Raw genomic sequence first — 27,412 nt, forward strand, 5'->3', positions numbered from 1 at the left:
ATACTCGAAACCCCAAAATAATTTTGGAGGTTCTAAAATTGTTGCAAATTTGGGAGGAATTGCCAAAGGAGGGTATTTGCAGTTGAGATATTACTTCAAATGTAAATAAATTTTTCAATATTTAACCAGATGGGGCAACATCATCTGTTGCTAAATGAAACTATGGCATAAAGACATCCACTACGAGTCTGAGAGCAATTCTGCCCCCCACCCCTAGGTTTAGATTGCCTTCATCTTTAATTAGCTTAAAACAAATTATCATTGCCAATCTAGTCATTCACCCACTTGCAGCTCTCTCATACTTTCATATCTTGCAAATGAATTGTTAGGTATGATGGTCATGTATTGGATCCACTAGCCAGTCTTCAGTTCACAACGGGAACATACTACATGCTGGCATTCAACATTAAACAACTTGCGCCAAAGATCTATGTGGGGGTCCATGTGTGTTTTTCTTAGAAGGAGGATGCAATCTCAATTCTCTTTCATACTCAGTGGTAGATTCATTTTGTGCTTTTCTTGGGGAGCAGAGCTTGGCATCTGAGTTGGACAACCCTGCCGTTTTGTATAACTAACTATCAACCAAGGAGCAAGTGATTTAGAGGGTGAAGCACACACATTCCCTGTGAAGATGTCTAAACCTGTGGTCATATTAGATAGGACTGTGCCAAAAATGCAAATATCATACAACTGTATGTACATATTAGCATTTGGCTTAATCAAAATATATTTTTATAGCTGCCTACCTTTGATATGATCTATCTTGCTTCTATGTAGATTTAGCTTGTTTTGCATCAAGGTATTCTCTGAAAATTTGTGTTGACAATATTCTGCATCTGTAATTTATGAGTCTTGATAATTTTTGTGTAGATAGCATATGCTTAGAATCCTAATCTTGAACCTCATCAATGATTAATTTATGAGTCAAGTCAATCTCTCTCTCTCTCTCTTTCTTCTTGTTGGAGCGAGGGCATGTGTCCTTGTGTGATTGGTGTTCTCTACAGTTTTATCTTAAATTTTCTCTCCTAAATTCCTCTTTCATTACTCAATTCTGTGATCAAGTTTAAAAGTGTAAAAGAGTTCAACCTTGGTTTTCGTTCTGTGGATGTTGCAGCCATAGCCATCAAGTATTGTGAGGAGTCATTTGATGGGTCTTTCAGTTATTGCTCTAATGAGCTCCCAAATTCTTGAATTTCTTCAAGGATAATGGCTATGGTTACAGATGGCAACCCTCTCAGTATTATGAGCAGTAGTTCCTCATTGTCTATAGTTACTCCTACTATCGCAAGCCTATAGTGAGTGAGCTCCTTCATCAAGCTTCACAGAAACAAGATTGGAGTTTTTGGATTGAAGGTAGATTGGTGCTTCAGGATAACTCAATAGAGCGTTTGAGGCTATTCATGAATTTCAATAGGTCAATATTATCTTGTATTTGGTCACAAGGAAGTCATCAACTTTACCCAAAATAATATTTAGTCATCATCAAATCTATATTATCATATATCATATCATATCATATATCATATACTATATATAATAGCAGAAGCTGAGAGAAAGTTAATTCCTACGATTAAGGAGGTGCTGCCATGTAGGAAAATTGCCTATCTAAAATTCAGCCACGTATAAGTAAAAAAGCGATATATTATACTGTTTCCCAAGCTTAGCACCGTTGGATAGCATTTGCGTACATATATATAAAACGGTTAAAGTAAAATAAAAATAAAAAAAGCCTTGCAACTAAAAAAACCTAGCAATATAGAAAAGGGGAAGGAGAAGAAAAAACACGTGCGATCCAGAGGAGATGGAGAGAACTACCATCGGTCACGATGAAAGGTCCAAGAGGTATTGAGATACGGAGATAGAGAGAGGCAGATACAAAGAAATAGAGAGACAGACCATCAGATCCATATCCTCCGTCGATTAGTCTCTTTTTTTTTTTTTTTTTTTTTTTTTTTTTTTTCTCTTTTCTTCTTTAAAGTTGGGTTTAAATATGATTTAGGTCTAGGTATTCTGATTGGATTGGATTGGATTGGATTGTATTGGATTGCATTTAGGTCTTCTTCTTCTTCTTCTCAAAAATATTATGTATCATTTTTAAAGGATGCCAACAATATTGATCTTATGTGAAAAGTTACATAAAATATTGAGAAAAAAAAATGTTTTATATTACAATCTAATAAAAATGTTTTTTAAATATTTAAATCTTTCTATTTTTTATATCACTAATGTATTTTACAACTACCACATGTATTAACTTAAGTCTTAATATTCTTAAGTTGTTTCGGTAAAAAGAAAAAGAAAAAAAAGGTTGTAACAAAAGAGGAGTTAATGTAAAGTTTTTTGCAAAATGGAATATCTGTTTTGTAAAGCCACCAAATTTCATAATTTGCAAATGATGGAACCACTCGCAACAATATTTGCATAGTTATATAGTTCTAGCTAAAGCAATTGTGTATACTTTTAGTCATCAAGAAACACACATCTACAAGTGGTTAAACGTTCATCTTGGGTAGTTTTAACATTTCATATAATTTTAACTTTACATATTCATCTATTTTAATTTAGATTTTTTTCCCAAAAAAAAAGACGTTAATTTAGATATTTATAAGTAAACAATGAAATAATGATTCATGGATAATATTTTTTTTTAAAAATTATCTATACATATTTATCTTGTGCGGTTGTAACTTTACATAAAATTTTGCATTTATGCATTCATCTACTATAATTTAGATGTTTATAACTTAATAATGAAATCTATAAATAAGGTAATTAAAACAATAATATTTCTATAATTCAAAAAGTCACAATTTCTTTTTACAAAACAAGGCCTTTTACATTTCCTTGGAATTATTTTTAAAATTTTTTTATAAAACGTTTGACATACCACTAACCTAACCACATCATACATTAAAAAAATTTAAGGCTCATTATTACTTCCGTTAATGTAATATGGATATCTTAATTGATTGAGACCAAATTAGAGAAATGCCATTCATATTTCCTTGAAAATAAAGAAGGGGGAAAAAAAAAATTCTTTGACATACTACTAATGTAACTACATCTATAACTATTTAAGCCATACATAATATCTATTTCTTATTGATAACCATAAAATTTACAACTAGCAAGGGAATATACAAAGTAATAAAGAATAAATGAAGGAAGGAAAAAAATAAATGAAATTAAACGTCATAATAACCCTTTTTTGGAAAATAAAAAGGTGGTCAAGAGGAGTAAGAAATAAAATAGAGATGGCTATATAGAGGACATTGAAAACTTTATAGTGCAATAAAATCAACAATTAAATATAATAATAATAAATTTAAACTTAAAACTAATCAAACTCTAACTAGGGAAATTATATATATATATATATATATATAATCATAATCTTCATACACCGTGACTTGAAAAAATTTAATATATAGTTCTACCTCTTATTTAATGTCTATGTTATCCAAATCAACCAATAAATATATAATAATGGTAAAAAATGTTATAAACAAGATTATGAAAAATATGATAAAACTATTTAAAAAAAAAAAAAAAACTCTTTATAAAGTCTAGGGACTAAAATAGTATTTTATCTAAAAAAATTATTACGCACAATGCGTGGGTCTGCGATTAATTGATAATTAAAAATAGTACTTATTAAGATGGTGGTTTGATGTGTCAACAATCCCGTTTTATTGAATTAGACCAAAGGAAAGGTGGGAACCATGATGACAACTTGAATTTAAAAGAAAATTATTAAATGCCCATTGAACAAAGAAGGAACCATTAAAAATTCATCAAGATTTGTACAAAAAAGATCATTTCGGACCATTTAGCAGCATTCAATGAATAAAACTGATGCAAAATTCAAATCTAAAATTGAGTAAGGAAGACCAGTTTCGTCAATTGGTTTAGCATTAGTTCATGGTGTATGATTTTGCATATACCAGCACTACGCAAGAAATCATTGTTCATACCAATATTTCAAGCTAGACTTTGAAAATTTTCCCCACTGAGACTGTTAGAAGTGGATCTCTATCCACTTCACTATCCCCACTTAGACTAATTCAAGATACTAAGAGACAGTTAGAAGTGGATCTCTATCCACTTCACTATCCCCACTTAGACTAATTCAAGATACTAAGATGCTACTACCATTATTGAAAAAATAGACTTTTTAAAAATAAAAAATAAAACAATCCAAGGACTGCTCAACTCTTTCGTTGAAGCACCACAACACATTCATTGAAGCGCCATAGCACAAACTGCTCAACTCATTCTAAGCAACATGCAAAACGATACGAGGACTTCTACTACTAAATTACAGCCATGGTGTTATTGAAAAACTAGATAGCATTTCTCATATTTTATTCTCTTGCTAGTATCTATTATGAACAAATTTGTAATAAGGAAATCACGAAGACCGCAAGATTTTTTTTATAAAAAAAATACATCTTCTTACTGACCCCTCTAAAAATATATCCTAGAGTCGCCACTAATTTACAAATTTTTAGAAACTCGAGTTTATTGTATAACTCAAGTTCCAGAAACTTGAGTTTTCAGAAGACCTGTTAACAAGTCTTCTGAAGTATAAAAGAAGTTTGAAGCAAGACCAATCTACTAGAATTAAATTGACTCCATTTAAATTGACCAATCTACATATTTAATGTTTCTACGTTCACGTTGAGCCACATCAGCAGCCATGTTATCATTTTTTGTTTCCAATTTTTCTTATATATTTTTTAAAACATTTTCTCATTTAAGGAGACTTAAAAGCTCCATTATTTAAAAATTAAAATATCTTTTAACCATTATTTTTATTATTAATTTTCCATAACTCTCCCTCTCTTTTACCTCTTCATCTCCCCACTACATTCTACCTTAATATCATTCTTTCTCTACCTTTTTATCTTCCTTTATTTTGACTCTTCTTATTATCAACATTTTACTATAAATTTGACATTTTCTTTTTCATTCTATGCATAGTTTTCTCAAACAAGGAAATGTTACTTCTCTCTCTCTCTGTCATTTTTTGTTTTATTTTTTTTATTGCATCAATTCTTTAGGTTAATGAATTTTTGTGTTAATTAGAATTCTATTTTGGGTTGATGCAATTTAGTTTTGTGTTTTAAGTTGTTATCTTTTATATTCTCTTTGATCAAATATTATCCTACTACATTATACATATAGTATATAATAATATAATGTTATTATGGTAATGTTTGGATAGCGTTTGTGTCTGAAATTCTGCGTTTTCCTTTTTTTTTTTTTTTTTTTCACGCGTTTTTCCCACAAGCGGCTACTGTTCATGCAACAGTAGCCGCAACTTTTGACCGGTCTGCTATGAACAGTGCACGGATGCACTATTCACGGACCCATAAATTTCATTTTTTATTAATTTTTTCATTAAAAATGGGTCCCACGGTACTATTCACATATTTAAAAATTATTTTGCTACAGTGTTTTCAGTTTCAGCAAAATAAGTTCTATCCAAACAGACCCTATATTACATAAAATGACTTGGATAATTTGATGTTTATTGCTATATATTTTATTTTTACTCTTTTTTCCTCTCATCTTATTTTATTCAACATTTAAATTCAGTCACATCCTCCATACTATTAAATTATGCAGCACAAATCAAGAAAATGGCTAGATACAAACCTGCCTTCCTTTACCATACATTGGGGGAATCAATATATTTATGTGATAAAGGGTCATATAATTTATAATTTAGATAGCACCCTTTGAATGTGTCTAGGCCCATAGATTGAGCAATTTGTAGACTTAAATGGCTATTGAGAATGAACTTTTTGAATCAAGTCTAAAAAAAATGAACTACTATATATCATTTAGATGAAAACTTTCATGATAAATACATTAATATTTTTTTTGCCAAAAATTTAAATCACGCAAACTAAATAATTTTATATTATGTGTTAGCATCGTCTCTGCTTCTTCTTCTTCTTCTTCTTCTCAAAAATATTATGTATCATCTTTAAAGAATGCCAACAGTATTGATATTATGTGAAAAGTTACATAAAATATTGAGAAAAAAAAATTATATTACAATCTACTAATTAAAAATGTTTTTTAAATATTTAACTCTTTCGATTTTTATATCACTGATGTGTTTTACAACTACCACATGTGTTAACTTAAGTCTTAATATTCTTAAGTTGTTTCGGCAGAAAGAAAAAGAAAAAAAAAAAGGTTGTCACAAAAGAGGAGTTCATGTAAAGTTTTTTGCAAAATGAAATATCTGTTTTGTAAAGCCACCAAATTTGATAATTTGCAAATGATGGAACCACTCGCAACAATATTTGCATAGTTATATAGTTCCAGCTAAAGCAATTGTGTATACTTTTAGTCGTCAAAAAACACACATCTACAAGTGGTTAAACATTCATCTTGGATAGTTTTAACTTTTCATATAATTTTACCTTTACATATTCATCTATTTTAATTTAGATATTTATAACTTTTTTTTTTTTTGCAACCAAACGATAGAAATTTTATTCCAATAGCCAATATACAGTAATAACTAGATCAGATCATCTAGTCCTTGGGTGGACCATCAGCGAACAAAATATGTTGCGATGACCCACAAGAGTTACTTATACATTCTATCCAAAAAATAAGATCTGCTGCACTACGTCCCTGCTAAACCCGTTGAGCACCATTGAGACGTTGATATTCCTCCAACCATTTGTGAGCACTCTCAAAGATGACCTTCGGATGGAGCTGCACCTTCTCAAAGTAGACTTTATTGCGAGCTTGCCAAATCATCCAAGCTGTAGTTGCCCACTTCTCTAACTCCACAAGACTAATCCTCTGCTGCATCTTCTGAAAAAGGAGGAGGAAATCAATTGGCTCGTTGCTGCATTTCTGGACAGTTCCCTTAAATAAAGCCCATACATTCTGCGCCAACGGACATTCCCACAACACATGGCTGACCGTCTCGGTCTGGTGACCACACAGTTCACAACATTCTTCTATTCTGAGTCGTTTCTTGTGCAGATTCTGCCTTGTTGGTAGACATCCTGAGCAGGCCCTCCAAATAAACAGACGGACTTTAGGTGGCACGTTCAGCTTCCATATTTTCTTCCAAATATTTCCTTGGGCTTGCACCGCTGAATGTTCTGCTCGATTTGGCTGCTGTAGGCGTAGAGCAACCTGGTACGCTGAACTAACCGTGAAGGTGTGAGCTTTATTCTCCATCCATACCAATCTGTCTTGTGTGGCTTGGTGGTTTAGAGGCATATTGAGTATGGTCTCACAGGTGTGTCTGTCAAATGTAGCAAAAAACTTCCCCCTATCCCATTGCTTAGATTCCTCATTCATCAAGTCATGTATTGTCATATTCACTGGTGGTGCATTGATGAATACAGGGGAGTGAGGTAGCCAATTATGGGTGGCCACACGTATTTTCCTACCGTCCCCAATCTCCCATCGAGAGCCAGCATATATGATATCTCTTGCAGCCAGTAAGGAGCGCCATACAAAGGATGGGTTATTTCCCAGCTCGGCATCCAAAAAGGAGGTGCTTGGAAAATACCTTTCCTTGTAAACTCTATAAAATAGGGACCCGTTATTGTGAATTAGACGCCATGCTTGTTTGGCTAGCATAGCAAGATTGAAGGCATGGATGTCTTTAAATCCCATTCCTCCTCTTGTTTTTGATGTACATAACTTATTCCAACTAAGCCAATGGATTTTTCTTTCCGCCCCGGTTTGGCCCCACCAATATCTAGCCAAAAGGGAATTTATGCTGTCACATATGGATTTAGGGATCTTGAATAAGCTCATGGAATAGGTTGGGATAGCTTGAGCCACCGTTTTGATGAGGATTTCACGACCCGCATTTGAGATAAACTTTTCCTTCCATCCCAATACCCTCTTTGTGATCCTTTCTTGTAACTCCTTGAACATTCCCACTTTTGACTTTCCATTGGGCATTGGGAGGCCCAAATACTTTTCACATTCCGTCATGACTCGTGCCCCCAACAGTTGTTGAATTTCATTTCTCACTTCCCTCTTCGTATTTTTGCTAAAGAAAACTGATGTCTTCTGTCTGTTGATTGCTTGTCCAGATGCACCCTCATATTTGCCCAGTAATTCCAGCAGTCTATGACATTCATCAACTGTTGCTTGGCAAAACAGTAGACTATCGTCGGCAAACAAAAGGTGTGAAATGCATACCCCATGTTTGCTAGACAACACTCCCTTGAGAGATCGGTTTTCTTTAGCTTTTCTTAGTAAGGCAGATAGTCCTTCTGCACATAGTAGGAACAAATATGGCGAAAGTGGGTCCCCTTGCTTTATTCCCCTAGAAGGAGAGATAAAGCCCTTAGGCTCCCCATTGATAATAATTGAATAAGATGCTGTGGTGATCGTTTCCATAGCCATATTCACCCATCTGCGATCCAAGCCCAATTTTATCATTATGTTCCGCAAGAAACTCCATTCAACTCGGTCATAAGCTTTGCTAATGTCAAGCTTCACCGCCATTTGGCCCACCTTGCCCTTTCTCTTATTCCGCATCCTGTGTAACAGTTCATATGCCACTGTGGTATTGTCCGTAATCAACCGATTTGGAACAAATGCGCTTTGAGTCTCCGATATAATGGTTGGTAAAATAATCTTCAACCTGTTCGCCAAGACTTTAGAGAGAACTCTAGATACCACATTTCCCAAACTAATGGGCCTGTAGTCAGACATCTGCTTAGGGTCATTCTTTTTTGGGATTAGTACAATGTGAGTATAATTCATTTTACGCAACATATGGCCAGAATTTAAAACTGACAGGATAGCCTCAGTTACATCAGATCCAACTATATTCCAATATTTTTGAAAAAAGAAAGGTGACATACCATCAGGACCAGGAGATTTTGAAGGATGCATTTGAAAGAGGGCTTGTCTAACCTCATCTGGTGTGTACCTTTGTAATAATGCATTGTTCATGTTTGGGGTGACACGCCTCTCCACCGCCTCCAGTACATTCCCCATTTCTGTGGGGTTTGCTGTGGTAAAAAGCTCTTTGAAGTATTGCTCAGCTACTTGGGCAATATCCTCATCTGATGTATGCCAATCACCATCCATATCCTGAACACCTGATATATGGTTTTTTCGACGCCGTTGACTTGCCCGTTGGTGAAAAAATTTTGTATTCTTGTCCCCTGCAGGTAGCCAAATGGAACGGGACCTTTGTCTCCACGAAAGCTCATCATGATGCAGGATTGTATTTATTTCGGATTTCAAGGTACTAATGCGTTGGGCATTATTGGCATTATTTTGCAATGAAAGATCTTCAAGTTCTGCTTGCTTTGCCTGTAGTTTGGTTTTAGAGTTCCCAAAAATGTCTTTGCTCCACTCCACTAATGCAACCCGGCACTGTTTGATTTTCTCAAAGAGCTTAAACATTGGACTCCCGTTTTGAGTACCCCTTCCCCAAACTTCACGGATCAAGCCTTCACAATCCGGATGGGTGGACCATTTTTCTTCAAACCGCCTAAGGTGCCTTTTCCTTCTCATATGACCTGTAGATGGGTGAGTTGATATAAGAATGGGTACATGGTCCGAATATGTTACCTGGAGATGATTGACTTTCACATGTGGAAAAAGAGCCCTCCACTCAATGGTTCCACAAGCCCTATCCAATCTTTCTTGGACAAAACCCTCGCCTTCACGTCCATTGCTCCATGTAAAAATGTTACCTTGAAATCCCAAATCCACCAACCCACATTGCAGAAGTGCTTCTCTAAATTCCTGCATCGGTCTTAGGGGTCTTAAGAGCCCTCCTTGCTTTTCCTCCATGGTTAAAATCTCATTGAAATCTCCACAGCACAGCCATGGTGCCGTACTCCTCGAATGGAGATGTTTGAGTAAATTCCATGACTCATGTTTTCTTTGCATCTCTGGCCGCCCGTAAAAGCCGGTAAATCTCCAAAATGAATTGTCTGACTTTATCAAGGAATCAATGTGATTGGGTGAGTAGGTTTGGACATGCAACTCCACCTCTTTCATCCATAAGAGAGCCAAACCACCACTTCTATGAACACTTGGGACCGCCACCATACACCGGTAAGGTAATTCATTTTGTACGTTTCGCATTTCGCCTACAGATAGTTTTGTCTCCATTAGGAACAAAACTTTAGGAGCTTTCTCCCTCACTAAATGAGAGAGGACTTCAACTGCCGTCTGGTTCCCAAGCCCACGGCAGTTCCAGCTTAGGAGATTCATTGTGCTCGGCGGGGCTGCTCATCAGCCTCCGCCGTTTGGATAACGTTTTCATTGTCTGCCACCACTAACCTTCCCTGCTTACCACCCCTACTCTGCCCATTCACTTGCTCGTCCTCAAGGTCAGATTCAGACCCATGGAATTGCCGTTTTGAACCCACCAAGATAGGCGCCTCAGTTTGTGTTTGCGTAGTAGTGTTTTGGGCACGAAAGATTTTTTTCCATGTTTTGGCCGTGTTGGGTGTTATTGACTCACGTGTACTCCCACGTGATGGCTTAAGTGATGTGTCTTGGTTCACTTCCTGAGCTGCATAATTTACTGGAACATTAAACAGCTGGTCCGTTGCATGTTGTGTGTCCGTTTTCATCCCTTCAGTTACGTGATTACTTGGTTTTGTGCTCACCGCCAATTCATCATTGATTAATTCAGTTTCCATATGCGGAATGATTGTTTCCGGATTGAGGAGCATTGATTCCGTGTTAATTATTTCCATAATTGCAGTGCTGGCATCATGATTAGCGGCTTCCGTTACGTTCGCACTTGGAGTTTCCGTAACGTATGGCTGCCTCGTTCCAGCACCAGCTGTGTTACCATCTCCCTTCCCTGCCGACGGCGACTTGGTGGACGTTGGAACATTCATGCTCTGGCGCCCCCCTGTATCAGGTCCCATGTTTCTTCCTCTACCCTTTGTCGCCAACCCCTTCCAACCCGCCTTCAGCCACTCTCCGTAAGGAAGTTCACCATTGCCATGTGATTTCGGACCAATGCATTCCTTTGCTTCGTGCCCCATTATGCCGCATTGATAACAGAAGCCCACCAGCCGTTCATATTTGAAGCCCACCCGAACCTTGTCTCCCTCCGGATTGACAACTACGGCACTCCGACGTACCGGTTTATCAATAGGTAGTTCAACTCGTATTCTAACGAAGCGGGCTTGTTCAGATGAGAACACCTTGTTATCAATCTCTATCACTCTACCCAGTCCTCCACCAATGTCCTTACTTGCATCCTCAGATATGAGATCGAACGGTAGACCCCATACTTGCACCCACAATGGGATGTGTTTGAAGGTCACTGTTCTAGCCGTCATACCCCTCTCCCACCTCCGAAGGGCCAAAAGGTGATTTTCAAAACTCCATGGACCGTTGTTGAGAACCCAATTCAGCTGACTTTCTAGTGTAAATTTGAATTGAAACAAGCCTTCTCCCACGTCCACAATCCTTAGATCAGATCCCATCTTCCATACCGATCTTAGAAGTGATTTCGCGGCAGTTTGGTTGTAGGGACGGGATGTAAGAAACCGACCCAGCAAACTAAGTGAACATTCTTCAAGAGTTTTGCTCCTGTGTGCTCCCCCTACCTTGATCTCTTCCCCTTCTTCTTCTGTCAGAGCCATATTTTGTACCCTTTCTATGAAGTCTAAATCCATGCTTCCCGTGGTAGAAGACTAGACTTTAAGGAATAAAATAGCGTACTAGCAGCACAAAAATTGTTTCAGAAATGAAAGAAAGAAAAGCCCCTGTCTCACCTAAAGTGAGAAGTAGTAACCTCACCAGAAACGTGAGAGAGAGAGCTCACCCTACGTGAGAGAGAAAAATATTAGATATTTATAACTAAACAATGAAATAATGATCCATGAATAATAATTAAAAAAAAAATTATCTATACATATTTATCTTGTGCGGTTGTAACTTTACATATAATTTCGCATTTATGTATTCATCTACTATAATTTAGATGTATATAACTTAATAATGAAATCTATAAATAAGGTAATCAAAACAATCATATTTCTATAATTCAAAAAGTCACAATTTTTTTTTTTAAAAAAAAGGCCGTTTACATTTCCTGGGAATTATTTTTAAAATTTTTTTATAAAACCTTTGACATACCACTAACCTAACCACTTCATACATTAAAAAAATTTAAGGCTCATTATTACTTCTGTTGATGTCTTATGGATATCTTAATTGATTGAGACCAAATTAGAGAAATGCCTTTCATATTTCTTTGAAAATTCAGAAGGAAAAAAACAAAAAAAAAAATCTTTGTCATAATACTAACGTAACTACATTTATAACTATTTAAGCCATCCATGATATCTATTTCTTATTGATAACCATAAAATTTACAACAAGCAAGGGAATATATAAAGTAATAAAGAATAAATGAAGGAAGAAAAAAAAAAAGAAATTAAACGTCATAAAAACCGTTTTTTCAAAAATAAAAAGGTGGTCAAGAGGAGTAAGAAATAAAATAGAGATGGCTATACAAAGGACATTGAAAAACTTTATAGTGCAATAAAATCAACAATTAAATATAATAATAAAAAATTTAAACTTAAAACTAATCAAACTCTAACTAGGGAAATTATATTTATATATATATATATATATATAATCATAATCTTCATACACCATGACTTGAAAAAATTTAATATATAGTTCTACCTCTTATTTAATGTCTATGTTATCCAAATCAACCAATAAATATATAATAATGGTAAAAAAATGTTATAAACAAGATTATGAAAAATATGATAAAACTATTTAAAAAAAAAAAAACTCTTTATAAAGTCTAGGAACTAAAATAGTATTTTATCTAAAAAATTATCACGCACAATGCGCAGGTCTGCAATTAGTTGATAATTAAAAACAGTACTTATTAAGATGGTGGGTTGATGTGTCAACAATCCCGTTTTATGGAATTAGACCAAAGGAAAGGTGGGAACCATGATGACAACTTGAATTTAAAAGAAAATTATTAAATGCCCATTGAACAAAGAAGGAACCATTAAAAATTCATCAAGTTTATACAAAAAGATCATTTCGGACCATTTAGCTGCATTCGATGAATAAAACTGATGCAAAATTCAAATCTAAAATTGAGTAAGGAAGACCAGTATCATCAATTGGTTTAGCATTAGTTCATGGTGTATGATTTTGCATATACTAGCACTACGCAAGAAATCATTGTTCATACCAATATTTCAAGCTAGACTTCGAAAATTTTCCCCACTAAGACTGTTAGAAGTGGATCTCTACCCACTTCACTATCCCCACTTAGACTAATTCAAGATACTAAGATGCTACTACCATTATTGAAAAAATAGACTTTTTAAAAATAAAAAATAAAACAATCCGAGGACTTCTCAACTCTTTCGTTGAAGCACCACAACACATTTATTGAAGCGCCATAGCACAAACTGCTCAACTCATTCTAAGCAACATGCAAAATGATACGAGGACTTCTACCACTAAATTACAGCCATGGTGTTATTGAAAAACTAGATAGCATTTCTCATCTTTTATTCTCTTGCTAGTATCTATTATGAACAAATTTGTAATAAGGAAATCACGTAGACCGCAAGATTCATTTTTTTATAAAAAAATACATCTTCTTACTTACCCCTCTAAAAAATATATCTTAGAGTCGCCACTAATTTACAAATTTTTAAAAACTCAAGTTTACTGTATAACTCAAATTCTAGAAACTCGAGTTTTCAGAAGACCTGTTAACAAGTCTTCTGAAGTATAAAAGAAGTTTGAAGCAAGACCAATCTACTAGCATTAAATTGACTCCATGGCAAAGCTGGATTAGCCATATAGAACAACTTTTTATTATTATTTTTTTTGGTAAGTAGAAAAAAACCCACTTATACTATACCATTGAGTCACTGTCCAAAAAAAAAAAAAAAACCATTGATTCATTTCTTCCTTTTCACTCTCACAATCTGACCTTTTTTCATTGTTCCAATTTATTTATTTATTAAAAGCAATGAATAAAAATAACATCCATGTCTTTTAATTTTTTAAAATAAATAAATTTTCTTGAAAATTCGGAACCTGTTGAAATGTAAGAGAGCTACTTAATAAGAATCCTTCACGAAAATTTCAAATCCTGGTTGTCAAGGTGATCAATCCTATGCTAATAAATTGTTTCATCTTGTTTAGGCATTCTGTGAATAACTTCCTCCATTAGTATGTTTAGGGTGATAAGTTCTACAATCTTTGCTCCTTTTCAATAATTTCTTTCTATCTAAACATAGAGTAAAAATGAAACAAACCATAAAGCTTTAAAAGGTCCAAACTTGAATAGAAAAACAAAATCGCATATAATTACATCTTTATTCTTTGTAGAATCTGAATCAAACATTAGACGGTTAATAATAATAATATATAACCTACTAAATTTCATACCATTATCTACTTTCTAGTCACCTACACCTCCACTCCAGTACAAGAAGGATCAAGGTTTCTATACAAGATTTGAGGAGGATTAGATTATATTATTATCAACTCTACGTTGAACTCCTTTGAAAATAGAACTAATTCACTATTGTAGAAAGCATTGAAAAGAGTTGCATATTCTTTTAACTTTTTTTTTTTTTTTTTTTTTTGAGAAATAAACTCACGCACACACAAGAAGGACAAAAATTCTAACAAAAAGACATACAACAAAATCTATTCAAAAGCCATACATATTCTCATAATCTAGTGATTTCAGAAAATGACATTATATATTGAACAATTACCTACTCATATGATTAGCTGATATACTATTACTTTGACACAGGCCAATTATTTATTTTTCTGGTGCAACTCTGAATTTTGAATTCTGTACCATGCAATTATGTACTTCCAAAATCCAAATGTTCTGAATGCACAAACAATGAATTAGTTTTATTTCCATGGGAATCCTAGTGCACCCAATTCCTAATGAATTAATTAGTTAATTATCATCAATAAAACTGGTTACCTACTAAGATTGGAAGAAAATTTTAATAAAAATGGCGATTGCAGTTCAACCTCAACAGCCACCTCCAAGGGCAAATGGGTAATCAAAGTTAGTCATCAACTAAATACTGCCAAAAGAAGTCTTGGTCTTGGTCTTTGTCTCAGTAGGGGAAAAAATGTATAATTAATTGGTTACCCACAAAGAATAATTGTAGCTCAGCCTCAAAAGTTGACTTCTAGATCAATATCAACGACCCATGGACGAGAATATCTTGTATGTCGTCACAAGTAAGGCATCAACCATACCCCACACCAAAAGAGTCTAGGTCTTTGTAGGATTGACGCCTATTTTGTCATCATCAAGAGGCTGGTGCACCCATATTTCTACTTTATAAACGCCTTATTTTGTTAGGCAAACGTAAATTTTGCATACTGGAAATGAAAATGCAAGCAATGAATCTGAGATTATTGTGCTCAATTCAATTCCAAACCATCCTTCTCTTGTTGGTTGTACTTCTACATATTAAAACTCTTTCTGTTTCTGGTAGTAGTATTGCCACCTCAACTTATTTCGGTGGGAATGAGACTGATCATCAAGCTTTGTTGGCCTTCAAGAGACAGATAACACGTGACCCTGAAAACGTTTTCAGCTCGTGGAATGATTCCTTCCATTTCTGCGATTGGGAAGGTGTTACTTGCGGCCGCAAGCATAGAAGAGTCACTGTATTACATCTTCGGTCCAAAGGTTTGGTGGGTTCCTTGTCTCCATGCATTGGCAACCTCAGCTTCATTAGGGAAATAGTGCTGGCAAACAACACCATTGGAGGCAAAATCCCTGATGAAGTTGGCCGTCTATTCAGGTTGCATGTATTGTGGTTGTCTAATAACTCCTTCCAAGGGGAAATTCCTGCAAACCTTTCCCATTGCTCCAACATTAAGTTTCTAGCTCTTAGCACTAACAATCTCAGGGGAGAAATCCCATCTTTCTTTGGGAACTTTAGCTCTCTCCAAGTTTTATCTGCAATCGAAAATGTCTTTGGAGGACACATTCTAGATGCCTTAGGTCAATTACGAAGCTTAAATTTACTTGCACTGTCTGACAATAAACTCTCTGGTTTGATCCCTCTATCTTTATATAATCTTTCGTCTATTACTGAATTATACTTGTACAGAAATAACCTCTAGGGAAAAATTCCAGCTTTTATTGTGAATCTTAGCTCTCTACAATTATTAAATGTATTCGACAATGTTCTTGCAGGACATATTCCAGATACCTTGGGTCAATTAAGAAGCTTAACGTACCTTGGACTGCATGAGAATAAACTCTCTGGTTTGATCCCTCCATCTTTATATAATCTTTCGTCTATTACTGATTTTTATCTCTCTAAAAATAAGCTTAGTGGAAGTCTTCCTACAAACTTATTCCTCACCCTTCCGCATCTCCAGTGGTTTCTAATCTATGAAAACCAATTTACCGGATCTCTTCCAGTCTCATTATCCAATGCTTCAGAGCTACAGTATTTCCAAGCTGCCACGAACAATTTTACGGGAAAAATTTCAGTCAATTTTGGAGGCCTGCACCGTTTGGAGATATTATTAATTGAAGATAATAATTTAGGAAGTGAAGATGATGATGATGAAATGAATTTCTTTCAATCTCTAGTCAATTGTAGCAGTTTACGAAAAATAAATCTTTCAGGGAATCAACTAAAAGGTACGTTGCCTAATGTTTTGGGCAATCTTTCAACCCAGCTTACCTATTTTGTAATTGCAGATACTCTTCTTTTTGGAGAGATCCCTATAGGATTGGGTAATTTGGTCAACTTGAGAACCTTATGGATGAGTGATAACAAGTTTTCAGGGACAATCCCGGATGATATTACTGGTCTTAAAAAGTTACAGCGATTATATTTAAATAACAATAGGCTCTCAGGAATGTTACCAATTACCCTCGGAAACCTAACATCGATAAATGAACTGGATTTATATAATAACAAATTGCAAGGAACTATCCCATCAAGTATAGAAAATTGCCAAAATTTGTTGTTGTTAGATCTTTCACAAAACAATCTCACTGGCATCATTCCAAAGCAACTCTTTGCAGTTTCCATGCTATCAATTAGACTTAGTTTAGCTCAAAACTTTTTCTTAGGATCACTACCTTTTGAGGTCGGCAATCTTGTCCATTTATATAAGCTGGACTTATCTGAAAACAAGTTGTTTGGTAAAATTCCAAGCAGCCTAGCCTCTTGCACAAGTCTTGAGTACCTTTACTTGGAGGGTAATTTATTTCAAGGAGAAATTCCAACATCCTTGAGTTCTTCGAGGGGTATTGAAGTCATGGATCTTTCCCGGAACAACTTCTCTAGTCAAATTCCAAATTTCTTGGAGAAACTCTCCCTCAAGAATTTGAATTTATCCTTCAATGATTTTCAAGGAGAGGTTCCAACAAAAGGGGTTTTCGCAAATGCTAGCGCAATATCACTCATTGGAAATAGTAGATTGTGTGGGGGCATATCGGAACTAAACTTGCGGAGGTGCTTAGCAAAAGAAGAGAAGAAAATAAAGTGGCCTTTTTCAGTCAAAGTGGTAATCTCAATGGCATGTGTGATTTTGGTAATAACCATAGTGTCATTTTTCTTATTTTATTGGCGCAAAAATAAAAGAAATGATAATTCTTTAGAATCTTCCTTGAAGCAATCATTTTTGAGAGTGTCTTACCAAATGCTCCTTAAGGCAACTGATGGATTTTCATTAGCAAATTTGATTGGTGTTGGTAGTTTTGGCTCAGTGTATAAAGGCATCCTTGGTGACGATAGATCAATTGTTGCAATTAAGGTACTAAATATTCAACGTCAAGGAGCTTCCAGGAGCTTCGTCTCCGAGTGTGAAGCCTTGAAAAATATTCGTCACCGAAATCTTGTGAAGATCATAACTTGTTGCTCAAGTGTGGATTTTCATGGCAATGATTTTAGGGCTCTAGTTTACGAGTTCATGCCAAATGGAAGTCTAGAAAATTGGTTGCATATGGATCTAGAAACAAATATCATGCAGGTAGAGATCCGAAATCTGAACATTCTTCAAAGAACAAACATTGCCATTGATGTCGCTTGTGCACTTGATTACCTACACAACCATTGCCCAATGCCAGTTGTTCATTGTGATATAAAGCCAAGCAACATTCTTTTCGATTGTGATATGATTGCTCATGTTGGAGATTTTGGGCTTGCGAAGTTTCTTTTAAGACTTACCGATTCGAAAGAAAGTAGTTCGATTGGAATAAGAGGAACAATTGGGTATACCCCTCCAGGTAAACATGATTTACTGTACTTTTTAATTGTTAACATATACTTTCTCATATTTACAATGATTATTTTTGAGCTCCCAAAATATAATGTGAATACATTATCTATATTAAATATTCTTAATGACAGAGTACGGTTTAGGAAGTGAGGTGTCAACCAAAGGAGATGTGTACAGCTATGGAATTTTATTGTTGGAGATGATAACAGGAAAGAGACCCACAGATAGTATGTTTGAGGGAGGCCTTAACCTTCACAACTATGCTAGCATGGCCGTACCAGACGGTGTAATGGAAGTTGTGGATCCAAAACTTTTAAATAATGTTGATGAAGTTCTTGGAAATCACAACGGTTGCCTTGCAAATAAAATAAAGGAGTGTTTGATATCCACGGTCAAGGTCGGAGTGGCATGCTCTATGGAGTTGCCACAAGAACGATGGGACATTAGCAAGGCCATCTCTGAGTTGCATTTGGTTAGGGACATTATTCTTGGTGCTAGGATTTAGCACATCATGCTTGGCTATATGGAAGGTAAAAATCAAATTTAGCTTCTCACCATCTTAATGTTGGTATTAAGTTGTTTACTTATTTTGATCTTTTCTCTTAATGTTGTTTACTACTAACCATTCGCAGGTCCAAAAAGTCTTGTGCTCCTTCAAAGTGTTACATTGGATGGAAAGACTTTTCTGGCATTCTAGATAGGCTTGCCTATGGTTATTCATTGAATAAGAAGTATTTTGCATGTTTCATATACCTTGTCTTCTATATGTTTCTTTTATACACCTGAGTAGCTCAAATAATTTCCTACAATCTTGTATTAGTGTATTAAATCTATTGTTATATATTATGCTTGGACAATTAAATATCAACTTTATTTGTAGATGTAAAATAATTTTCTACAAATAAGAAGAATTATTTTTCCCTTGCTAATTCCCATTCTTCAAAGCTTGAGCCCATAAAATAGAGGGATGGTCGATTTGGCTTATCAGTGTAAATTACATAACATGCTATGTTTGCCTAATTTTCAATAACAAAAGTAATTTGATGATCATGCTTGACAAGATAGGGCACACAGTAGATACCATACACATAATTTCAAGATCCTGTTGGCTAGTCAACTCTATTATGGATTTAATTCTATTATAAAAGTCGAGCTATAATTGTTAAGATGAAACTAAAAAATTTGGAGTCACCTAATCGTGTTGAATAACAGTTAAATTAAAAAGACAGTTTATTAATTATACAGGACTTTTTTTAGAAGCTCCACAAGTAATTAATGCTCTTGTTGTTCAGCTAAGATGGCTTCGTGTTTGACCTTGACGAGTACAAAATCATATCGGGTATGAGCAACAAGTGTATTAGATTAAGATAAGTTGTTATTCTGATAGCCTTTACTTGGTATTTGACGTGAATGACAAGAAAAAGCCAATAGATGTGCTCAAAGGATTTTTGATTCTTAGTGGAGTCTTTCTTCAAAGAGAAAGTGGTATCATTCCTTAACACATCATGCCCACAAAGACCACCACTCCACTCCTATGGGATTTCCTCCCACTATCCTCAGGTTGGTTTGTCTCTGTTTTCCACTTTCTTCCATTTTTCCAAAGATGCCCATTTGTTTTAATTAATTAATTTATTTTTGTGGGTTTTGTGCAGCTTGATGATTCATTATTTGTGGGAATTGAGATTGTTTTATCCTCAGGTTTGTCTCTGTTTTCTACTTTCACTGTCACAGTTTTTGATGTCAATCAGTGCCTTGGTAGTCTAATTAATCACGGCTTTGTGTTGTATTTTGCTCATCTAGGTTTTGTAGAAATTGTCTTATTGTTGGATATTGCATATTACACGTATGATTCTTTGGTTATACAGGTTTGATTTTATTATATGTATGATTTTTTGTTTTTCGTCCAAGTTATTTTTTGGAGGAAAAATTCTTACCATTAGCAAGAGGGTCAAAGGCAAGTTTAATAAATACTAGCTTATAACTATAATAAATAAATAAAAACCTATAAAAATCACAAGGATAAAAGTATCTGATTGTATATGAATTTGTCCAAAAAAAAAAAAAAAATGATCGAGAAGCCCTTCTCCATCAGTGCTCTGCAGCTTTGTTAATTTCTTTATGGTTATTAAATAATGTGGCTTTGCTGGCAGGGACATCGACATGGCTAAACATGTACATTTATCAAGGTATTGAAAGATTCACATAGTAAGTATACTCTGAATTTGAAACTTTCTAATAAATTTGTGTTTCAGTTTTACCAAATAACGACTATGTTTGATGATTGTTTTAAATTGAAATTTAAGTCAAGCACACAGGTTGTTTGACGAAATGCTTCTTCAGAATATTGAACTTGCTTGCTAAGATGTTTCTAACCTATGCAACTCATTGCACCAATTGTTAAGTTTTGATTGTTAATTTTTACAAAAGAATTCCTTCTTCTTTTCTTGTGTGTTTTAAATTTTGATATTGTTTATTGTCATAGATGTTTCTTTACTTTGATTGATTCACTGAATAATATTACTTAGATTGTTTATTATTTTATTGAAAGGTAAATGACAACCATACAAGAATGCATTGAACTTGTTGTCAAGAAAAGTGAAAATCAAATTGGCACTAAACTATGGCTTCAAAATGGGCCACTTGTTCTTTGGTTATCCTTTCTCAAAGAAGCTATTGCAGCAAGTTAAGTCATATTGTGTAATAAAATCCAAGATATATAACTGGTACTAAGTAGTTCTTTGATGTAAAAATAAGTTGAAGGGCAGAAGTTTTAGAAGCACCATAAGCAAACTTGCTAGGTTTGCAATGGTTTATTATGGTTGGCTTAACATAAATGCTTGTGTATTCTTCAGCAATGTCAAGTCTAAGGAAGCATTAAGGCCAATGAGTTTGTAAAGAGAAAAGTTTTTGTTACTGTATAGAGTCATGTTGTAATTTGTTTTTTAGGGGGTGGGGGCAGTGGGGAGGTCCATTTCTATGATTTTGATGGTAGCATAATTGATCGATTTAGTTTGATTCTTTGCACGTTAATTGCAGCTTCTATTTAATTTCCTGCTTGCTCTGTTTTTGTTGTTAGGTGTTTGCTGTTTGTATAGTTTGTTTCGTTAATAAATTTAATTTTTCATCAAAAAAAAAACTTATGGTTACCTATGATTTTCCTTGAGGACCTTGGCCTTTTTCTTTTTCAGTTACATATTTTCTACGTTGCTAAACAAATCAAAGAAGGTGTGCATGCAAACCTGAATTCTCTTGCAGCCAAACCTCAATTTTAAGTAACTTTTTGTATTGATTGCATTGCTCCTATGGTTACTGTATTTTTCCATTTACTGTCTTTTTTTCTTTTTTCTTTTTGGTTTAGCTGTTAAGAACATGCAACATTTGAGAAATATGTGTTGTGCAATCCTTTTTTTTTTTTGGGCGGGGGGGTCAATTTCTATATTTTCCTTTCTTTTCTTCTTCTTTTTCTTTTTAATGTATCTTATTGTTAAGATATTAAATTTAATGATGAACAGATGGTGTTTCAAGATCAACTCTCAGAGACCAAAATGCTTTAGATCTATCCAAGCAAGCTGAATCACGTAATGCTCTGTGTGGTAAAATGTTGAAAGGTCCTATTAGTCTAAAAGTTTAGCTTTATTGCTTCTTTTTACTTTTAGGTTTGAATTGTTAGCGGGAATTCCAAACCCCTGAGTTAATACCAATTTTTTTATTTTGTGGATCTCCATCTTTAGTGATTGATGTTTTGGTGAATATTCTTGGATGGGAGGATCAAAACATGGTTGATGAGATAAATTGCAATCTTCTCTTAATAATTCACTGGTATTGAACTCTCTTCTTTTCTTTGAAAATCTCTTATACCAATTTCCCCTTTCATTCAATTGCATAACAATTAACAATACATAATTTATTTCCCCGTTTTGGTTCCTAGATTCTACTTCAAGAGCTAAGGAGTCATATTGAAAGAGAGGTAAAGAGTAAACTCCTTTGCTATGGTACTTTCTATCACTTATGATTTAGGGATTAAATTATTTTTTATACAAATTAATTGTTTTAAATTTTCGTTTGCCTGTTTGTCTAGGAATGTGGAGCAGCCTTTAAAGGACAAGATCCTATGTCAAGGTCATCAAGATGTACTTTTCTACAACTAAAAGGTAGGTGATTCAATTAGAAACTTTTAAAAAGGCATCTTTCAAAGTGCACCTTGCTCTTAAGGTTCTAAAAAGTTAATAGAGTTTTTGGATCACAAAATAAGACAATAAATTGATTGTTAATCTAAATGACGATCTTTGGTTAGTTTTCATGGGAAAACACAGAAAGGTGTTGTTGAGATTTTGGTTTTGTTTAATACTGAGTGATTTGCACTAAAAAAGAGTTGGGCATAAAAATTTTCATAAGAATACTCAAACACCAAAACAAAATTTTGGAGGTTCTAAAATTGCTGCAAATTTGGGAGGAGCTTCCCAAGGAGGGTATTTGCAGTTGAGAATAATTGGGATTACTGAGTCTGTTCAAAAATTTGGATGTTCCAAGTTCTAGACCATTAAAATTATTATTCAAGTTTATGTTCTGTATGTATTTTAAACTATTCAATTAGAATGCGGAGTCATAGATTGGTTTATTCATTTATTTAGTTTATTTGATATTCATTAATATGTATTACAGTATGTTTCCTGGTCATATTTATTTGATGTTGATATACATTCAGATTTAGATATGTTGATTTCCATAATCAGTGTATAATGCATTTCGACATTTTTCAGGTGTGTGTGTATGATCAGGGCAAGCTTTTTTGCACCAATGGTCCATTCTTGTTGCATTATGTGGTGTTAAAGAAGTGTTTTTTCTAAAAACTGGATCCAAAGATGTGTTTTTAATAAGTTGAGGGTGGGGGGGAATTTTTAAAAAATCAGTGCTTTTTAACTTGCAACAGCCAGGTACAAAATTGTTTGAGATGGGCTTTTCCTTTCTTTTTCCGTTTTCCCTAGGCAAATTGGGGGAGTGGGGCTGGTGGGGTTTGAACCATCATGACCAAACACCATAAAAGGTGTTGGAACACTATGGTACCTCTTGAATACCAGGGTTTATTGAATGATTGGTATTTTAGCATCTTACCTTTCAAGCCTATGAAAATTTACTGTTAGCTGGTAATTTCATACATGCTGGCCAAAAATTAAGTTGTTGGGCCGCCTAAATGCCTTTGTTTGGGATCTCTGGAAGAATATATTTCTATGATCATAACATAAAAACATATGATTTTATTTGCTTGTTTCTTTCCTTGTTAATTAGGAATATTTGAATTAGTAAAGATGGAAAGACCACAAATTCATCATTGTTGGGATAACAACTATACCTACTGGCTAATGATAAAACTCCTTTATCCCTTAAGTTTTTATGTTTTTGTGCTTAAAATGATCCTTCCATTCTATAGGATCCTCTGTTTGCATTTGTTGGACCATTCTCTAAAGCTTTAAATTAAATTCTTTTGAGTAGTTTCAAGTCAAGCTGTTTCCTTTGGAAACAAGACAATCAGTAAGCGTTAATGCTAGCTTTTGAAGTCCAAAGTCATAGTGCTTTCCTTTCTGGTATTTGTAGGGACACAGCAAACACATGGGAAGTGGACACTCCAGTTAAACCACCGGATGTACTTTTCAGCATATTTCTTGGCAGTGTAACACATGATCAGATATTGAAGGTATGGATCTCTCTATCTTTTCATGATATGTCCATACGATGGTGTAAAACCTTTAGAGAATTTGGCAAATATGATTATTTTTTGGATGCTTTGTTCAATTGTATATAGTACATGAGGTGTATGAATATGAGAAGATAAGGGATTAACTCCATTAGATATTTCGTAATTGGAAACTCATATGTTGGGGGCAGTTTCTTCAGTTAGTGATTTGGGGAAAAATGGGCAGTTTTTTGAGACCATGCAAGTGCTTTGACTGAATGGGTTTGCATATGCACTCATCAAATTTGTTGTCATGAACTGTGTAGTTATTTTTGCATGATTTTTAATAAAAAAAAATTATGTCAAAGTAGAATTTGCATCATTTAATTGCAAGCTTCCATCTTTTAACTTTAATAAATATATAGATAGAGGGTTCAAAAGTCAAGACACATCTATTACATTTATCTTGCTTAAATGATCCTTGGGTATCTTCTTTAAAATTATTTCACTAGGAATGCTTTTAAATCAATTCATTTGAAGATATGTTTAAAACTATTTCTGGTTTTGAGAAAAAGAAGGTTTTCTTGAATAATTATGTTGTTGTTATTATATAGGGTGTAGGGGTGGGGCTGCAGTTTAAATGCTTTGTACATCCTAGTATTCCTTTGGCTGTATAAAACACTCAATGAATGCCCATATTAGGGGTTGGTTCCTAGCCACTAGTTCAATCAATTTGGCTGGCTCAGGTGTTCTTACGTTGAGATACAGTGCTTAAGGCTAGCTAATAAAGATGCATATGTGACTGCTTTAAAAGCAAACCAAAAGTACACACCAAGAATTAGCATTTGATTGTGCAATAATTGTAAGTAGCACATGCTTTATAATTTGGATTTCAGGTTATTGTGTTTTTACATTGCATTTGATTTGCTCTCAAATTTTTCTTAATGTTTGTTTGGATTATGGACATTGTAATTGATCCCCATAAATGACCGATTTTTTCATCATCTTTCAGATGATCTTTTTATGTTGTATTTCAAATGCTATATGGACCATTTATCTCTTTCTATATCCTTTGCACATTTATTATTTTAAAGGAATATGATCAACTTTTTATTAGTAAGACAACGATGGCCCTGCCTTATTAAATGGGATCTATGTGAGTGTTTCATTTTAATGTTTCAATATTTCAGGTATCAAGAGAAGGAAAAAAAAAAATGCAAGTAAAAGAACTGATTTTATCAGTTCAAACAAGTTTCTTTGCTGATTTTTAGCTTGATGGCGGTGTAGATTATTTCAGTTTCATCTCAATTCTGATATGAAGATTTGCTTTAGATTTCTTTCATAAACCAACCCATGACCCTTCATTTGGAAGTGTAATGTTTAGCATGCCATTGCATGGTAGCGTTGGTTGATCTTTTATGAGAGGATCTATGCAGCTTTATTTATTTTTAGTTTTGTTTCCTTGGAGGACTTGGGATTATTATAAAGTATTTGATTGTCGTGTATCATGTTTCCTCTTTTGGAAGATTGGAAACTTTCACGGAAAATTGGGTACTTTGGATTACCAGTGCTGTATATAAAACTTTTGCTTGGAAATATTTTCCTTTAATTATTGTTGGTGGGCTTGAGAATATTATCCTTTTTGTATATCATGATGCTAAAACTTTATTAATTCTGATGGATAAATTATTCAGCAGATGGAAAGAAAGGCACATTGGATATGAAGAAAAATTGTTAAACCTTGATGTATTTGCAAAAAAGGGGTTTGTTATATTTTATGTTCATATTTTCACTGAAGTTAGCAGAAGTAGATTCTAGTTTTAAGTTATTCTATGCTGTAAGTGAGTTTACTTCTTGTTTGCACTATCTATTTTCTAAAATTTTCTATGTCATCTTTCAGGTTTTAGCATCTAGAAACCGCCTGGATCCACCTGTGGGCTTTGCTTTGATAATACCTCCAGGACATTGTCCTATTCCAAAGGGGCCTACGGGGTTGTGTTTTAGGAAATGTGGCCATTGTAGCTCGTTATGCCCAACTTTCACATGGGCTAAGGGTGTGTTTATCATTGATTTTGATGCTCACCATGGAAATGGGACAAATGATGCTTTTTATGATGATCCAGATATATTTATCATTTCAACTCACCAAGTAAGAATTAATTTGGTCCAGGCCTGTGTTATATGTTTTCCCCTGCAATTTAATCACAAACTGCTTCTCCTGCTTAATATTCAAGGCCTTTATATTATTGATTTTGATCCATTAAATGGATGTACATCTTAGAAGTTCATTTCTCGGCAACCAATCTAATTCTATTTCATCTTGTTTGTTATAGGATGGAAGCTACCCTGGTACTGGTAAAGTTGATGAGGTAGGTCATGGAGATGGTGACGGAACAGAAATTAAATTTGCCTATACTTGGAGGGTCAGATGATATTGCCATGACAACTGTGCTTGATGAAAGTATATTGTACCCTGTGCTCAAAGATTTAAGATTAAGGCAGATATAATTCTTGTCTCTGCTAGGTGAGTATTCCATTTCAATAAAAAGCAATTCATACTTCCTGTGAAAAACAATCTATGCTCTATTAAGCAACTTCACTGTGCAATTTATTTGTGTCTCTGATGAAGAGTTGTATATAGGTCAAGCAAGTCTATGGATATCCTAATTATTTCGTAGATTATGAAATAAACTCATTTAGGTGTATATAGGACTAGGAGAAATCCTAAAATGAGGCTCCTATGGGTGGAGCTAGAAATCTTTATGGTGGGGTTGGGGTTGGGAGAGGGATTTAAGTGAATAGCCACAGATCATCGCCCAACTTCTAATTTAAACAATGTATAGATGCAAATATTAGGAATACTACCATGACATAAAATAGTAACAATACTATCTATACTAAATATGACAAGGTTAGAGGAATTTTTTATTTTTTTTAATAAATAAAACTTTTAAATATTAGTTGGCCTTTAATGAAAAAGGATGAAATATAATGTAATTATTGGAAAGTTATTTTACAAGGCTTTCGACAAAGTTGTTTGGGGTCATCCAATTTCAAGTTGTATGGTTGTGCACTTGTGCTGCATCTGCAATTTAATTGTTAGTGTTTCTTTCAATGACAATAGTGCATCTGTCACTAATTAGCTTATTTTTCAAAATATAAATTTTCTTTTTCCTGTTCTTTTCTTTTTAGGTTTGCTCTATTTGGGTGGCAGAAATGAAGGCATGAATTCAAAATGGATAGACATTTAAGAGTTTCTCCAGTATTGAAATTTAATTTCAACTAATCAAATTAAACACACTTATCTATCACAGGATTTGAATCAATTAGTTATTGCACGTAAAATGTAAAGAATCTTTTTAATATTCAGCCTCATAGTCTTTCACCTTTTTTTTGAGAGATTTTCAACCTATAACGTCCGATAGATATTTGGTAATGCTTCCAAATTTGAACAACCAGAAGGGG

General features: G+C 34.3%; 1 protein-coding gene and 1 pseudogene across 1 annotated transcript; both read left to right on the forward strand.

Moving 5' to 3' along the window:
• The window catches only part of LOC115963750, a 31,661-nt pseudogene extending 4,963 nt beyond the window's left edge, over positions 1–26,698 (forward strand).
• Positions 15,392–19,975, forward strand: LOC115963747 (probable LRR receptor-like serine/threonine-protein kinase At3g47570). The gene is made up of 5 exons (XM_031082884.1): positions 15,392–16,087; positions 16,232–18,283; positions 18,408–18,806; positions 18,909–19,836; positions 19,929–19,975. Exons 1-3 carry the CDS (start codon positions 15,412–15,414, stop codon positions 18,779–18,781), a joined length of 3,102 nt encoding a protein of 1,033 aa, XP_030938744.1. The 5' UTR covers positions 15,392–15,411; the 3' UTR covers positions 18,782–18,806; positions 18,909–19,836; positions 19,929–19,975.
• Positions 26,699–27,412: the final 714 nt, after the last annotated feature.

This window comes from Quercus lobata, chromosome 10 (assembly GCF_001633185.2).
Source record: "Quercus lobata isolate SW786 chromosome 10, ValleyOak3.0 Primary Assembly, whole genome shotgun sequence".
NCBI classification, from domain to species: Eukaryota; Viridiplantae; Streptophyta; class Magnoliopsida; order Fagales; family Fagaceae; genus Quercus; species Quercus lobata.

Excerpts from the sequence above, each read along its gene's own strand:
- LOC115963747 (XM_031082884.1), top strand. The coding sequence starts at position 15,412 with ATGAAAATGCAAGCAATGAATCTGAGATTATTGTGCTCAATTCAATTC. Across the intron at positions 16,088-16,231 it reads GTCTGACAATAAACTCTCTG|GACATATTCCAGATACCTTG; the intron begins GTTTGATCCCTC and ends ATGTTCTTGCAG. Across the intron at positions 18,284-18,407 it reads AATTGGGTATACCCCTCCAG|AGTACGGTTTAGGAAGTGAG; the intron begins GTAAACATGATT and ends TCTTAATGACAG.